The sequence below is a fragment of the Nyctereutes procyonoides genome, unplaced genomic scaffold (assembly GCF_905146905.1).
Source record: "Nyctereutes procyonoides isolate TBG_1078 unplaced genomic scaffold, NYPRO_anot_genome, whole genome shotgun sequence".
In the NCBI taxonomy this organism is placed as follows: Eukaryota; Metazoa; Chordata; class Mammalia; order Carnivora; family Canidae; genus Nyctereutes; species Nyctereutes procyonoides.
The window spans coordinates 32,245,152-32,259,329 of NW_026575159.1; the positions used below are offsets into that span (position 1 = coordinate 32,245,152).

At 63.0% G+C, this 14,178-nt stretch overlaps 1 protein-coding gene across 1 annotated transcript; it reads left to right on the forward strand.

Annotated features, from left to right (window-relative positions):
* The first annotated feature begins 10,365 nt into the window (after positions 1-10,365).
* On the forward strand, positions 10,366-13,914 carry LY6E (lymphocyte antigen 6 family member E). Its single transcript, XM_055314445.1, has 4 exons — positions 10,366-10,519; positions 12,312-12,417; positions 12,803-12,922; positions 13,007-13,914. Exons 2-4 carry the CDS (start codon positions 12,366-12,368, stop codon positions 13,225-13,227), a joined length of 393 nt encoding a protein of 130 aa, XP_055170420.1. The 5' UTR covers positions 10,366-10,519; positions 12,312-12,365; the 3' UTR covers positions 13,228-13,914.
* Positions 13,915-14,178: the final 264 nt, after the last annotated feature.

Genomic DNA, 14,178 nt, shown 5'->3' on the forward strand with positions numbered 1-14,178 from the left:
CCCTGCGCCCCTGGGTCACCCCAACACCTGCGGCGGGGCTGGCGGGGGCGGCAGACAAAGGGGGGCAGCTCCCCACACTCACTTATCTCCCACTGAGCCTACTCCATGCTGCTTTGAAAACATTTCAGCTCTTCATTCTGAAATCAGTTCACACTTACAAAGAAGTTTCAAAAATAGCACCGAGTTCCTCTATTCCCTCCACTCGGCGTCACCCCACGTTAACTTCTTACATAAGGGTCAAAGGCAGGAAATCAGCGCTGGTGCCGACGCTCCCAGATCTGCACCGCGGCCCCCGCGCCAAGGCCCACGCCGCGGACTGCACGCGGACTCTCTGGGGCCAGAAGCTAGTCCTGGAGCCCGCACCCCAACGCGCTCCTCGCCCTGGGCCGCTCCCCTGCCTTTCCTGGTCATTTCCAGGGTGTTCCCTCCAGCTCCATCTGAGACCTTAATAAATCATAATTAGTCCTGCTCTCGTCGACACGGACATGGCCTTCCCCGCCTGTGTGCGACCTGGAAATGCCCAGGGCCTCCAGGTACCACACAGACTGAGGTCACGGTCCGACTCCATTGCTCCCCCCGCCCCCCCCCACCCTCACGGGCACGTTCCCAGCAGGAGGGAGGCCGGCGGGCATGGGCTCGCATGGCAGGGGCCCCAGGAAAGCCGGCTGACTTGAGTCAAAGTGCATCTGTCTGTCTGGAATCTCTGTCTGTCCTGACTGGAAGTCCCGCACAATTAGGAACAGGTGCGCCTCTGGCACCTGCGCCCCTTTCTGTGCAATGGGCGGGTGGGCTCACGGGCCTCCCTGGCCCAGCCGCTGGTCATGACGTAGCTTTGGAATCTAGGCGAGGTTTGCTGGGGTGAGGTCCAGACTCAATGACCCAGAAAGAATTCTTGAGATGTCTTTGGTGCAAAATGCTGGTTTTATTAAAGCACGGGGACAGGACCCGAGGGCAGGAAGAGCAGCTGCCCCAGGACCCTGAGGGGTGGGGGTTTGGGAGGTAAGAACAAGGGTGGGTTTTAAAAGGACTTTCCTGCTAAAGAAGACTCACAAGAGGCCAGGAGGCGGAGGCCGGTCATTGTCAAACTAAGGTTGTTTTTCTCTCCAGGGAGGCATCGACTTGACAGTCAGCTTCCTGGAGGAATGCGGCAGGAATCCCCTGTCCACACCCTCTCCGGGCTCCTACAGCGGGAAGGCAGCAGGATGAAGAGCTGGGCCTCCCACGTGCAGAGGGGTGGCCCCCCAGGCTCCCACCCCAAGAGGCTGAAGGCCTCCCCGCCTCCCTGGCCATTCCCACCACCACCAGGGAGGAGGCTTCCCAGCCAGGAGATAAAATCTCTGCCAGGACCGGAGAGCCCCTGCAGGAACAATGCAGGAAGTCAGCCCTCAAGGTCTTGGGGGGCCTGGCCGGAGCCCACCCTTCCTGAACGAGCTGCCCGGCCTCTCTAAGGCTGGAGGGGGGGCTGCTGAAGCTCCCCCCCCACCAACGTCCCCTCTGGCAGCCGGAGAACACTGGGCCTGGACCCCACAGGGGCACCAGGCTCCCCCAGGAGGGGCCTCCGGACTCAGGGAGGACGGGGCCCCGGGGCACGGGGGTGGGGGTGGGGGGGGGGAAGGTGCTGGCGCGTGTGTAGGAGCCAGACCCCCAGGAACCAAGGTTAGTGCCTCCCCGCGCAGCTCTCCCCCAGCCCCAAGGTCAACAGCCACCCTGGGAAACATGGAACCAAATCCTGCGGCCCACCCAGAAGGCCGCCCTTGCGAGCACTGCCCAGGGTGCGGGCCACCCCACGGCTCAGGGCCAACGGGTCCTGGGCGCCCCACCCACGGCAGGCCCGGGGTGAGGGTTGACGGCAAAGTGCAGGGTCCCTGTCCCAGGGCAGTGCGCAGGCTCAGGGGCAGGGACCGGATGGATACTCTGTCCTTGGCCCTGCACGCGCGGGGCGGGGGCACACCCGCAATCCCCAGGTCACCGGCTCCTCTGGCCAGACCCTACCAGCGGCTCCAGGCACCTGCTGCCCAGCTACCCTGCCCCCGAACTCCACGGGGGTCTGCTGCCTGGGGGGGCAACCCCAGCACCACCCGACTCCCCTTCCTCCCGGGTTCACCCCTGCCCGCCTCACTGCACCCCTCCACGAGGCTCCCCACCCCAACCTGCCGCAGACCTGGACCGCTCTTGGCCAGAGCTGACCCCCCAGCTGCCCATCTTGGGTGGACACTGGTCAGTGCGCCAGCAGCACTCTGGGCTCCCCTAGGGGGGCAGCGGTCTCCTGCTGGCCGGGAGCTGGGCAGGGCTGAGGCTCCGGGGTGTTGCAGGGGCTCCCTGCTACACCCCCACCCCCACCCCGGGTGCTCTGCCACTGCCCTCCCTGCTCCAGGGCACAGTGGTGAACACGGGAGGGTCCCTGGGGGTGGGTGGTGCCTGCGGGCCTCCCCATCAGGCTGTGGGGGATCAGTGAGGGCACCCTCACTTCACGGGCCAGGGTGAGGGGGCGACAGGCATCGCTTCCACAGCTCAAACCAAGTTTATCTGCATTTAACATTCCATTTCTTTCCTGAACATGGTTTTGTTACTTAGGTAATTATTATTAAATAATTATTATTTTAAAAATTATTATTAAATGATTACTTAGGTAATTATTTTCTGTAAGAAAGTCCTAATAAACCCTCTGAAAATTAAGTGTGGGTCACTAGGGGCTTTTTGGTGTCCCTGACTGCTGGTGAAGACAGCATAGTGGCTGCTGATCAGATTTTTTAAATAAAAAATAGAGTGGAGGGATCCCTGGGTGGCGCAGCGGTTTGGTGCCTGCCTTTGGCCCAGGGCGCGATCCTGGAGACACAGGATCGAATCCCACATCTGGCTCCCGGTGCATGGAGCCTGCTTCTCCCTCTGCCTATGTCTCTGCTTCTCTCTCTCTCTCTCTCTCTCTCTCTCTCTCTCTGACTATCATAAATAATAAATAAAATTAAAAAATAAAGTAAAAAAAAAAAGTGGAGGGGGTGCCCAGGTGGCTCAGTGGGTCAAGCTAAGCTGCCTTCAGCTGGGCTATAATCCCGGGGTCCCGGGGCTTAGCCCGAGTGGGGCTCCCTGCTCAGCGGGGTCTCCCTCTGCCCTGCTCCCACTTGCATGTGCACATGCTGCTGCTCTCAAATGAAATCTTGTAAAACGTAGAATGGAGCAAGACACGAGTGGATGGCATAGAAATCCCCGAGTACCCCCCACAGTAAGGATTTATATACACTGATCAGAAGGTCAGATGTGTTTTTTATGGTGAATTTGGGTCAAAAATATGGAGAAGTGTTCTCACTAACGCATGAGCCTCCTGGAGGGTGGGAGAGGCTGGTGACCCCCCAAGAAGGGGCAGGAGTGTGGCTGAGCCCCCCCAGCCTGAACCCTATCCCCGCGGCCCACAGAGAATCCCCCCAGTGCCGGCCCAGCTAACACCCGGCCCTGGGGGTGTTGGGGAGCCCGGGAACCCCCGTCCCTGGCCAGACCCACAGGAGACACGTGGACGATTGGGAGGCCCACAGGGCACACGATAGATAAATGTCCTTATAACAAAGCCCGTTTTCCGATGCTTCCCATCGTCCCCTGCATGGCACCCAGGCAGTCCCTCCATCAGGTGATTGAAGCACCAGCCCTTCCCGCCAGTGCAGCACCTCCGGGCCAGGCCCTGCCATCTCGCCCGCTCCCCCCTCCCTCATTGCTCGCAGAGTCCCTGAGGATCCCTCTCCTGAACCTGCCACTCTCCTTGGGGTCTGCTCCCAGAGCCCGCAGCCTGACACCTCTCCTCATGCTCCCCTCTGTTCTCCTCCCCGCCCCCCTTCCCTCCTCTGGCCAGGGAGTGAGCCCCGGGGGCTGAGGCTGGGTGGCGGCAGTGTAGGGGGCCATCTCAGGGTGTAGAGGGCCATCCCAGGCTGTAGGGGGCCATCCCAGGGTGTAGGGGGCCATCTCAGGGTGTAGAGGGCCATCCCAGGGTGTAGAGGGCCATCCCAGGGTGTAGGGGGCCCTCTCAGGGTGTAGGGGCCCGTCCCAGGGTGTAGGGGGCCATCCAGTGAGCCCTGCCCCTGGAGACAAAGCACAAGCTGACACCCCCCAGGGTGGGACTAAGTGACATTCCTCAGAAAATCCCCCACTGTGTCCATGTTAATGCCTGGCCTGGGGGAAAAGCAACCTTTAACGTGACCATACTGGACCTACCAGTGTCTCATAGGTCCTCCTTAACAGAGGACAGTCCTTTTGAAACCTCTCTTTTCCTTACCTCCCCCTAAGCTGCAGGTATATCATCAGCCAGGAGTCCTGCCCCGTCTGCCTCCCCTGTCCTCTCTCCCCCAGGCTCTAATAACAACACCACCATTTTGCACCAAAGATGTCTCAAGAATTCTTTGTGGGTCTTCAGGTCCAGACCTCACCCCAGCAAATCTCACCTAGATCCCAAAACTACATCCTAGTGACCAAGGACAAAAGGTGCAAAGAGTAGGGCAGAGGGGGGTACACTGGGGCTCCCAGGGACATGTCCTCTCGTGGAGGCCCATACCGCGGGTCGGGGCTCTGCGCACACCCTTGCTCACCTCCTTTCCCATTTGGTACGACCAGGGATGAGTTTTCTGCATTTCCTAGGAGAAATTTTACTAATCAGCTAGTCTGCAAATGGTGAGAGAGGCTTCCTGGGGCCCAGAGCTGCTGCCTTTGCTGGCCGAGTGCGACAGCGGCAGAGGGACACCGTTTTGATGGATCTCAAGAGAGCCAGTTCAGGCAAGGGCAGGCAAGGGCAGGCACGGAGGGGTGCCTGAGCCATGGGCAACCCGCTGGCAGGTCCGAGGCTTCTTAGAATCATGTTGAAGTGGATCCCTGGGTGGCTCAGCGGTTGAGCGCCTGCCTTCAGCCCAGGGTGTGACCCGGGGGTCCGGGGATCGAGTCCCACATCCGGCTCCCTGTGTGGAGCCTGCTTCTCTCTGCCTCTCTCTCTCTCTCTCGAATAAATAAATAAAATCAATTTTTTAAAAAAGAATCATATTGAAGTCTAGAGTGAGGCCGGTGGAAGCAGTGGTCCGTGCAAGAGGCGCGTCCAGCCTGCAGCCATCGGGGCTCCCTGGATGGCCCTACCTGGCCGATCTCTGCCCCCACCTGCGGGTGCTGGCTGCCCTGTTGGAGAATCTCAGAGCCCCACTCACTCTCCCACCTGGCTGGGTCCCCAGGCTCCCACCAGGAAGAGTATCAGGGAGGCTTCACAGGGCCCCGGTGCCAGTGCCCCACTGGGATCCAGGCCCCACTCCCCAACAGGACAGCAGTGGGTGTCCCCACCCCCCGGGACAGCCTGCCAAGCTTGAAGCTGACTTGCTCCTGAGAGGAGGGAACCCCAAGCCTCAAGCTGGGGAGATCTGCTGGGCCAGCCTGAGGGGTCCTGACCAGGACCCAGGGCAGGGATGGCGGGAAAAGCAGGAACAAATCCATAGGCTGTTCAGGAAGATGGAGCACCAGCTGGACCAGAGTGACCACGGCCTCTGGGGTGGACCAGCCTCATGGCCTGCAGCAGGTGCACTGCTCAATCAGGGCGGAGGGAAGGGGCCCTGTGAGGGAAGAGGTGGTGTCCACTCCAGCCACACTCAGGTAGGGACCTCCATGGGCATCGCTGCAATGGAGGCCCCTGCCCTCTGCACCCCCTCAGCCCGCAGCCAGTGTAAGCCCCCCCAGACCCAGGTGGCCTCTCAGCAGCTTCCTCACTGCTGCTTCCTGTGTCCTGAGCCTGGAGACACTTAAAGGATTATCTCCCCAGACCAGATCCTGACTGTTCTGGCCCCCCCGGGACAAGTCACAAGGGCAGGGGTCTCCACAGCACTCAGCCTGCGGACATCCAGAGTCGCCCACCACAGCCACAGGGTCTTCGCCTAGCTGGCCACTGGACCACTTAAGGTGGCTCCCAGGTTGTGTCTACAGGAGCCTGTAGTCCTGTGTGTGAAGGGGCTGGGGACGGTGGCCCCACACCCCCTCCTGCCGATCAGGCCCCCTGCAGCGCCCTGCTCGCAAGCATCACACATTTTACTTTATTTATTTATTTATTTATTTATTTATTTATTTATTTATTTATTTATAGTAAATCTCACATTTCTAAATTCTCAGTGCGGCTTTCTAGCCCACATCAGCTCTCAAGCTGTATTTCCAGGCAAATGTCTTCATCCTGCTATTAATCGAGCACCTAATACTTGCCGAGCAGTGTTCTACGTCAAGGAGAAGTGCCGGCTGCGTCCCAGGCAGGAAGACACAGATCTCTCTGATCCGGGCACTGGAGCAGAGAAGCAAGGTGCAGGCCAAGGAGGTCTGGAGTGCACTTCCTGTTCCAGATTGGGGAACAGCTGTGCAAAGGCCCTGGGGTGGGAGCATGTCAGACAGTGAGCTGAGCCTGCAGCTCTGCAATCACAGCAGCACTTTGCTGTGTTCTCTGGGAGGAGCAGGAGCCAGCCTGAGAGGCTGAGGCTCCACCTGGAGATGTGGGGCTGGGCCCAGAGGTAAGGTAGCGGGTACACCGTGTGACCCCACCAGCAGCCCCCAACCCCTAGGGCGGCTCTCCTCACACACTGAGCTCCCACTGGCAGACAAGGCCTTGGCCCGTCCCAGCCAGGGCCTCAGGGACTGGCCCCAGGGTCCTGGCCCCTCCGTGAGACACGGCAGCAAGAGAGGAGGGCCAGGGTCTGCACACTTCCCCACAGGACCCCTAAGCAGAGACCTGCAGCTCCAGGGGGAAGAGACAGGGCCACTGGGACACTGATGCCGGAGCCCGAGGAGGCAGGGAGCACCTGCCAGCAGCACCTGAACACCCTCTCCCCACAGGCAGACGTCTACTGGGGGCTGACCCACCCGGTGGCCAGGCGTGCACTTCCCGTAGGATGAGAGGCCCCAATGCCAGACTAGGGCAACGGCCCTGCCTGCACTCCTGGGCCTCCTCTCTGGCCTCAGCACCCAGTGCCAGGCTCCTGTCAGCTCGGCTCCCCCCCAACCCAGCAGGGCTCCTAATTAGCTCTTCCATCTCACTGACCCTCCCCCGCCCCTGCAGACTGAGGGCAGCGGGCACCCATCTCTCCCAGTTCGAGACCTGTCTGACCACGGCACACCTGGAGGCAGACCCTGGACAGGACTGGGAGGCAGCCCAGATGCACCCTCCCCCAAAACTCAAAGGGCTGGCAACCCAAACTCCAGCAGTCTCTGCCAGGAGAGAAGTCCCCAGAAGCAGGACTAAAGGTTTGCATACACCCTGGGGGAGGCACCTCTGTGGGCAGCTTCCCTCCCCCACCTCCAAGCTGCTCCCTGTGCTCGCCTTCCTTCCCAGGAAGCAGGAACCGAGGCTGGAGAGGCCAACCTGCCTCAGTGGCAGGAGGCTGGGTCACCTGCGCAGGCGCGTCACCACTTGGTCTCGGTGCAGGAAGGCCGGCCCCGGCCCGCCGTCTGCTCCCCCGGCTGACTTGGCCGTTATCAGCAGGGCCTTCTGGACCCACCTGGCCGGCTGGTGGTGGCCTGAGGCGGGGCAGGGGTGCTGGGCCCAGGCAGAGCTGCCCTTGGGGCGGGGGGCACCAGCTCTTAGGGAGTGCCCATGTGGAGGGACATTTCGCCTAGGCTGCACCCCCCTCCGTCTACCCCCTGATCCCTCCTCAAGACAGGGTCTGCCCAAAAGTGGTGGGCAGACTGGGGCGCGCAACAAAAAAGCATTCAGTGCCTGCGCCCCCGCCGCCCCGGTGGGGAGCTGACCAAGGAAATCAGCAGGTAGTGTGCACAGCCCAAAGAACTCGGCGAGCCCAGAAAGGGACCCAGAAGCAGAGGCAGGGGTGTCTGCAGACACAACCAGACCCTCCACCAGGTGGACTCTTACCTGCCCATTCCAGGAGGTGTCCGGCACGCACGAAAGAGGTTCCCAGAGTTCAGGGTTGAGGGGGGCAGCGTGAGTGGGTCCACTGGGGTGGGTGGGCCTCATACAGGAGCCCCCTGGCATCACCTGAGTCCCAGGGGGCACATGTGGCTGGTTATGCCAAGCCCTGGATGTGAGGCCTCCTTCAGGAGGAACAGGTGGAGGGCATGACCCTCTAACCCAGCCGCAACAGCCACCCCTTCAACTCGCCCGTCGGGACCTGCCTACCATCTTTCCTGTACCTTGAAACACCTCATAGAAACGAACCCGAGATCCAGTCTTCCTACTTCTAGGAATCGGTCGTGGGGAAATCCTCAACCGAAGCTACATCTACAAGGATGTTCATCGGAGGGTCGTTCATGTTAGCCCAAGAGCAAGCCTAGAGGGAGCCAGCCCAGCCTCCCTGCCTTGGTTTTCAGAAGGACCCCACAGATCATGTCATCAGGCCTTGCACAAACCCCTGGCTTGGCCACGCATGTGCAGATACATTTTCAAAGGACTTTGGAGTCTGATGGCTGCTCTGCGGCGGTGACCTTGGGGACATGTTGTGAGTTGGTTGTTCAAGATCACAAGAGCCCTCTGAATCACAGGGTCAGGTTTTGAGTGGGTCAGAGCCCACTTATGCTTTCACCCACAAATGCTTGCTGAGCGCCCACCACAGGCCAGAGGGTTCCCACGTGGAATCCCCGGTCTTCGAGGCCTGACCTGCTGGACAGAATCAACAAGCAAGCACCCCACACCAGAACTCACGGGCAGGCCCAAGATGAAGTGCATGCCTCTAATGGGGACCAAAATTCACCCAAACCCCTTCCAGGCAGGCGGGCAAGGGGCTCCACTTGCCAAAGGAGCTTCACACTCCCCTCTTCCAGGCTAAGCCCAAAGCTCAGACTAAGATAGCAGTGAGGTGCTGCGTGGGGAAAGGGTCAAGCAGCCCCACCAGATGCCCATCCTGCCCTCCACAGGTCAGATCCAGAGGGCTAACCAAGGACTGGGGCCCACGGCCGGTCCCCCAGGGAAGTGTGGCACCCCACAGATGCCGCCACTCCTGGCTGGGGAATTTGGGACACGTGAGCCCCACCTTCAACCTCCAAGGAAAGAGTCCTCAAAGCCTTCCCAAGTTGATGCGTCCCCCCATCATCCGAATATCAAAGAAAACCATGCAACGTGTGACCCTGATCCCAAAACTGTGAAGACACGAGCATACCCATACACACCAAACACACTCACTCATACCCCTGCAGACTCACATGGCGCCTCAGATACCCCTAGTCCTTTCCCACGTGGCTGGTCCTTTACAGGGTGCCTCTTCCCATACAGCTCCCCCCCTGCCATTCCGCCTCAGCTCCCTCCCCCTCGCCTGTCCTACCCCACTGTAAGAGGTAAGAAGCCACTTCCCCTGGCACCTGCCACCACTGTCACTGCTGGTGCCACCCAGAAAGGCTGAGAGAAAAGGTCAGGTGCCGCAGCTCCCCACAGGAAGCGTGATGTGAAACTGTGAAGTGTATTTCCAGCACAAGCAGGTGGCTCACACTCAGCGAGCTGAACTGCACGAGTTCCCACAGGAGGAGGAGGAAACCTGCAAATGAGAGAAGGGAGGAAGGGCCACGCAGCCCCCTCTCCCCCTCCAGCTCCGAGGCTGCTTTGCTCTCCATTTTGCTCTCTGGTCCTGGCCAATGAGAAGCAGGATGCAGGGCATGGGGTGCCGCTGGCCTCCCCTCTGCCCACAGCCCAGCGCGGCCTTTCTGCCCACGGCGGGTGGGGCGCGTCCAGGCAGGGCTACTGGGGAGAGGCCAGAACGCTTGCCGCCAGACTGGGGACGCTGGCTTTATTGCGAGGCCTCCAGGCTCTGCCCAGGGAGGCGCCCAACCCCCTGGCTCTGGGAAGGATCCCCTGGCCGCCCTGAGCTGGGGGCCTGGGAGCATCCTGCCGAGGCCCTGGGCCAGGTGGGGCAGCCACGTAACAGGGACCCCAGAGCAAAAAGGGGTCCAGAACCAGCAAAGGTGGACCTCCCGCTGGGGATCCCCCGCGGCCCACGACCCCTGCCCCCTGCGACCGCCCCCCCCCCGCCCCCCGCACAGGGGGTCCAACGGCTCAGACCCCGGACCAGGTCCTGCAGGACCACAGAGGGCCCGGGGCAGAGGCGGCGGCCTGGCCCAGCTGAGGGCCCGCCCACGTGTCAGAGATGCTCCCACCGCCCCACTCGGCGGAAGGGACGCGAGCCGCCCAGCTCGCTCTGTAGGGCCGCCCCCCGCCACACCGCGCCACGGCCGCCGGGCTGCCCCGTGATGTCGCGCAGGCCCGCGGGGGGACGAGAAGGACCGGCCGGAGAGGCCGCCGACACCTCCCTGGGGCTGGGCTCGCAGCCGGCGGTGGGGCCGGCGGTGGGGCCGGCGGTGGGGCCGGCGGTGGGGCCGCCAGCCCCGCCCGGGTCTCGGAATTCCGACTCCGCCCCCCGCCCCCCAACCCCGGGGCGCCGACTCCGCCCCCCGCCCCCGCCCCCGCCCCCGCCCGCGGAGCGCCGACTCCGCCCGCCGCCGCCCCCTCGGCTGCCGGGAGTCCCGGGCTGTCGTGCGCTCGGGCGCCAGGCTTGGGCAGCTCGGCGAGGCCGTGGACGCGTCGCCCCGCGTGAGTCGCGGGCGGGGGCGGGCGGGGAGCGGGGCAGGGCGGAGGGGTGCGCGCGGGGTGCGGGGGGACGCGAGGAGGCGGGGAGGCTCGGGCCTGGCGGGTGGGCCCGGCCCGGGGCTGAGCCTCACCCCCGCCCCCGGCCTCCCGGCCTGTCCCAGTATTTCCCAGGACCGGGCGGGAGCGGCGCGCTCCCCGGCCGGGTGACCCAGAGCCGCGCGGGCGTGGGGCCCACCACCCAACTCTGCGCTCCCCGTCGCGTCTCCCGTGGGGCGAGGGGCAGCCTTGCTGACTATGGAACGGAGCTGGCATCTTGAGGGGCCCGCGGGGTGGGAAGAAGCAGCCCTGGTGGGCCGCCCTGGGGACCAGCCTACCCGGGAGGGGGCGAGAGCTCCTTGTTTGCCAAGGATTAAGCAAGCGGCGGTGCCGGGGCGCCTCCACCCAGGGCCCCCTTGCCCTACCCCCTGCCGAGCCACCTGGCTGCTTCCCATCTTCCGGGACAAGGACCAGGCTCCTACCTCTCCATTGGCCCCCAGTCAGCGGATGCCTGGCTTTGTCAGAAACCAGCCCCGGGAGCCTGGGGGAGGAGTGGGCCTCTGGGTCCCAAACAGCAGTGTCCCCAGGCCCACTGGGTCGCCTCAGGGCTCCCTTTGCCTGACCCATCCAGTGCCTCAGCTCAGCCCAGCCTAGTGGGGGCTGTTTGGTTGGGTGCCTGGCAGGGGAGGGGGCGGGGGCAGACACCATCTGTGACTGGTGAGTGTGCATCCCAGAGCATCCTTGAGGACGCTCAGGGCTTCTCCATGCTCAAGCCTCACTTTACAGAGGAGGAAACTGAGGCTCCTTTCTCCCTGAACTACCTGGATCTGGTGCGCAGGCTCCTCCTGGGCTGGGCACCATTCTTGGGCATCTACAGCTCCTGCCCCTGCCCCCAAGAGGTCAGCCCAGGCCCAGGGTGGGGGAAGCCTGTTCTCTCCCTGGCATTCTTCTTCCCAGAGTCTGGGAACGTGCTCCAAAGCCCGGGATGCCCTTCCCCCACTCGTGGCTGTCCCCAGCAGAAGGCACCAGACTGCTCCTCCCACACCGTGCCTCCTGAACAGGGAGGCGGAACCCAGCTGGTCACCTCAGAGTGCTTTCTGCACTCACCGCCCTGGTCTGGGTCTCTGCCCGGGAGAGGGTCCTGGGGTAGGGAACCAGGCAGCCCCCATAGACTCGTATCTTCCTAGCCGAGGCTCACTGAACCTCTTTTTCAGGCACAAAATGGGGGAATGGCAGATATTTATAGGCTCGCTGTCGTCAGCATTGAATAACATACAGAATGGGAAGCACCCCTTGTCTCCACAGCACAGAAGCTGCTGGAGGCGGGTGCTCAGCTAGATGTGCCTCGTGCACCCAGCCCACCCTGAGTCTTGTCAGGAACGGAGCTGGCTTATGGAAAGTTCTGGATGCTGGCCAGCTTATATCACTGGTCACTATTCCCCCCCCCCATCCCTCAGACCACCAGCAAGGGCCACTGTCTTGGCCTCCCTCCCTGTGTGATCCTGAGACCTTTAATGGGCTCCCTCATCCAGCCCCAACAGCTGGCACCACAGGCTTGGGGAGGGGCCTCCCCAGGAGGAGTGTGCCTCCAGCGAGGGGCAGGTTCAGAGGCTGAGCAGAAGGGCCCTGTGTGCAGGCTGTGCTGCTGCCCAGGCCAGGTCCCACCCGCCAGCTGTGAAACGGAGGCAGCTGGGCTCCCACTGGGAGGAGGGGGATGCGGGGCGGCAGCACGGTCCTCCAGTGAGTGTTCTCCAAGCAGGACCAGCATCTCTGGCTTTGTGAGACCCGGGACCAGGCCCCTGCCTCGTCCAGAATGAAGGTGTTTCTCCCGGTGCTGCTGGCGGCCCTTCTGGGCGCGGAGCAAGGTGAGATGTCCCGGGGGTCCCTGGCCGTGGGGTGAGCCGCTGTCCTCCTGGACTCTCTCCCTTCTCCCTAGCTGTGCCCGGGGGCCTTCAGGCCTGTTCCCGGATGACTGTTCTGTACAGCCTGACAGGTCCTCTCCCCCAACAAAGCGGGTCACTCCTTCCTGCTCCCACTGGAGGCCCCAGTTCTGTCCCTGGCACACTTATCCCTGTGCATTTGGATGTCACGGGAGTTCCTCCTCCAGGGCCAAGTCCTGGGGCATGATAATTGCTCCATTAACATCTGCAGATGATTGGGAAGTGAGGGGGGGCCGGAAGGGGAGGAGCGGCAGAGGGGTCACCCCTGAAGGTTCCCGGGCCCTGAGACAGGTGTCCCCTTGTTCTGCAGCCCACTGCCTGGTGTGCTTCTCGTGCACGAATCAGAACAGCAACTTCTACTGCCTGAAGCCGACCGTCTGCTCTGACTCCGACAACTACTGTGTGACCGTGTCCGCTTCTGCCGGCATCGGTGAGACCCGCCTCTCCCAGTGAGTGCCCGCCCGCCCCCCCGGGGCCTGCCCGCCCCGCCCTCACCGCCCTGTGCCCCCTGCAGGGAACCTGGTGGACTTCGGCCACACCCTGAACAAGGGCTGCTCCCCAATCTGCCCCAGCCCCAGCGTCAACCTCGGCGTGGCGTCCGTGGGCACCTACTGCTGCCAGAGCTTCCTGTGCAACATCAGCACGGCGGGCCAGGGGCTGCGGGCCAGCGCCGCGCTGCTGGGCCTCGGGCTCCTGCTCAGCCTGCTGTCCGCCCTGCCACGGCTCCGGCCCTGACGGGGCGCCCACTCCCGCAGCTCGGGAAGGGAGGCCGGCCCCTCCCCGACCCCAACACCGGACGGAAGCCTTTTCCTGCCACCTGTCACCCTGCTCGATCCCGGCCCTTCCGCCCCTGGTCCCCACGGTCACGCCGACCCCCGGCCCCGCCACCACCCTCCCTTCTCAGGCAGTGATGTGAGCTTCCTCAGGGAACCCGGGAAGGGCCGAGGGTCCCAGAGTCGGAGCCGAGGCCTGGGGACACACCGGGAGGGGCCGTGGGCCCCCAGGTCTGGCCCTCAGGTGGGGTGGAAACGTGCTGACGGCCACTATGTCCCAGAAGGATGGCATGCTGCTGTCGCAGGCAGTGGTGTAGGTTCAGCTGTGTGGACAGGGTGTCCGTGTGCCCCTGTGCATGTGCCGGTGCAAGTGTCCAGCCGTGTGGGAGCCGGAGCGCAGGCGTCAGAAGACCTACATTGGCAGCGGCTGAGCTCCCGGGGCCCCGACAACAAAGCTGCTCTTCCCTGGCATTCATGCGGCCCACACTCACTCACAAACCCCTTTTGGAAGACGGGGTTCCACTGCATCTGGGTTCGGACTGCTGGACCCAGGAGTCAGCCACCCCCCAGCTGCCGCCCCCACCCCTCCCCCACATCAGAGTCGGCCTGCTGCTTTGGTGCCTCAAATAAACACATGTTCCCAACCCTCCTGCTCTGGGTGTGATGGCCTGTGGCTGCTCATGTGGGAGCCCCCTCCCAGCAGGGGCCTAATGTTGGGGCCACATGGGGGAGGGGGACCCCCTGAGGCTAGAAGGAAACTCCCACCCCATTTCCTGTGCCAGGCTTGCTCCTGCCCCACAGGAGCCCAAGGAGCAAGCCCCACTTGCTCCTGCCACAGGCCACAGGGGGCAGGGCAGGACAGGAAGCAGAGAGGGAGGTCAGTCTGCTTCTGGGGGGAAGGCAGCACCCTGCA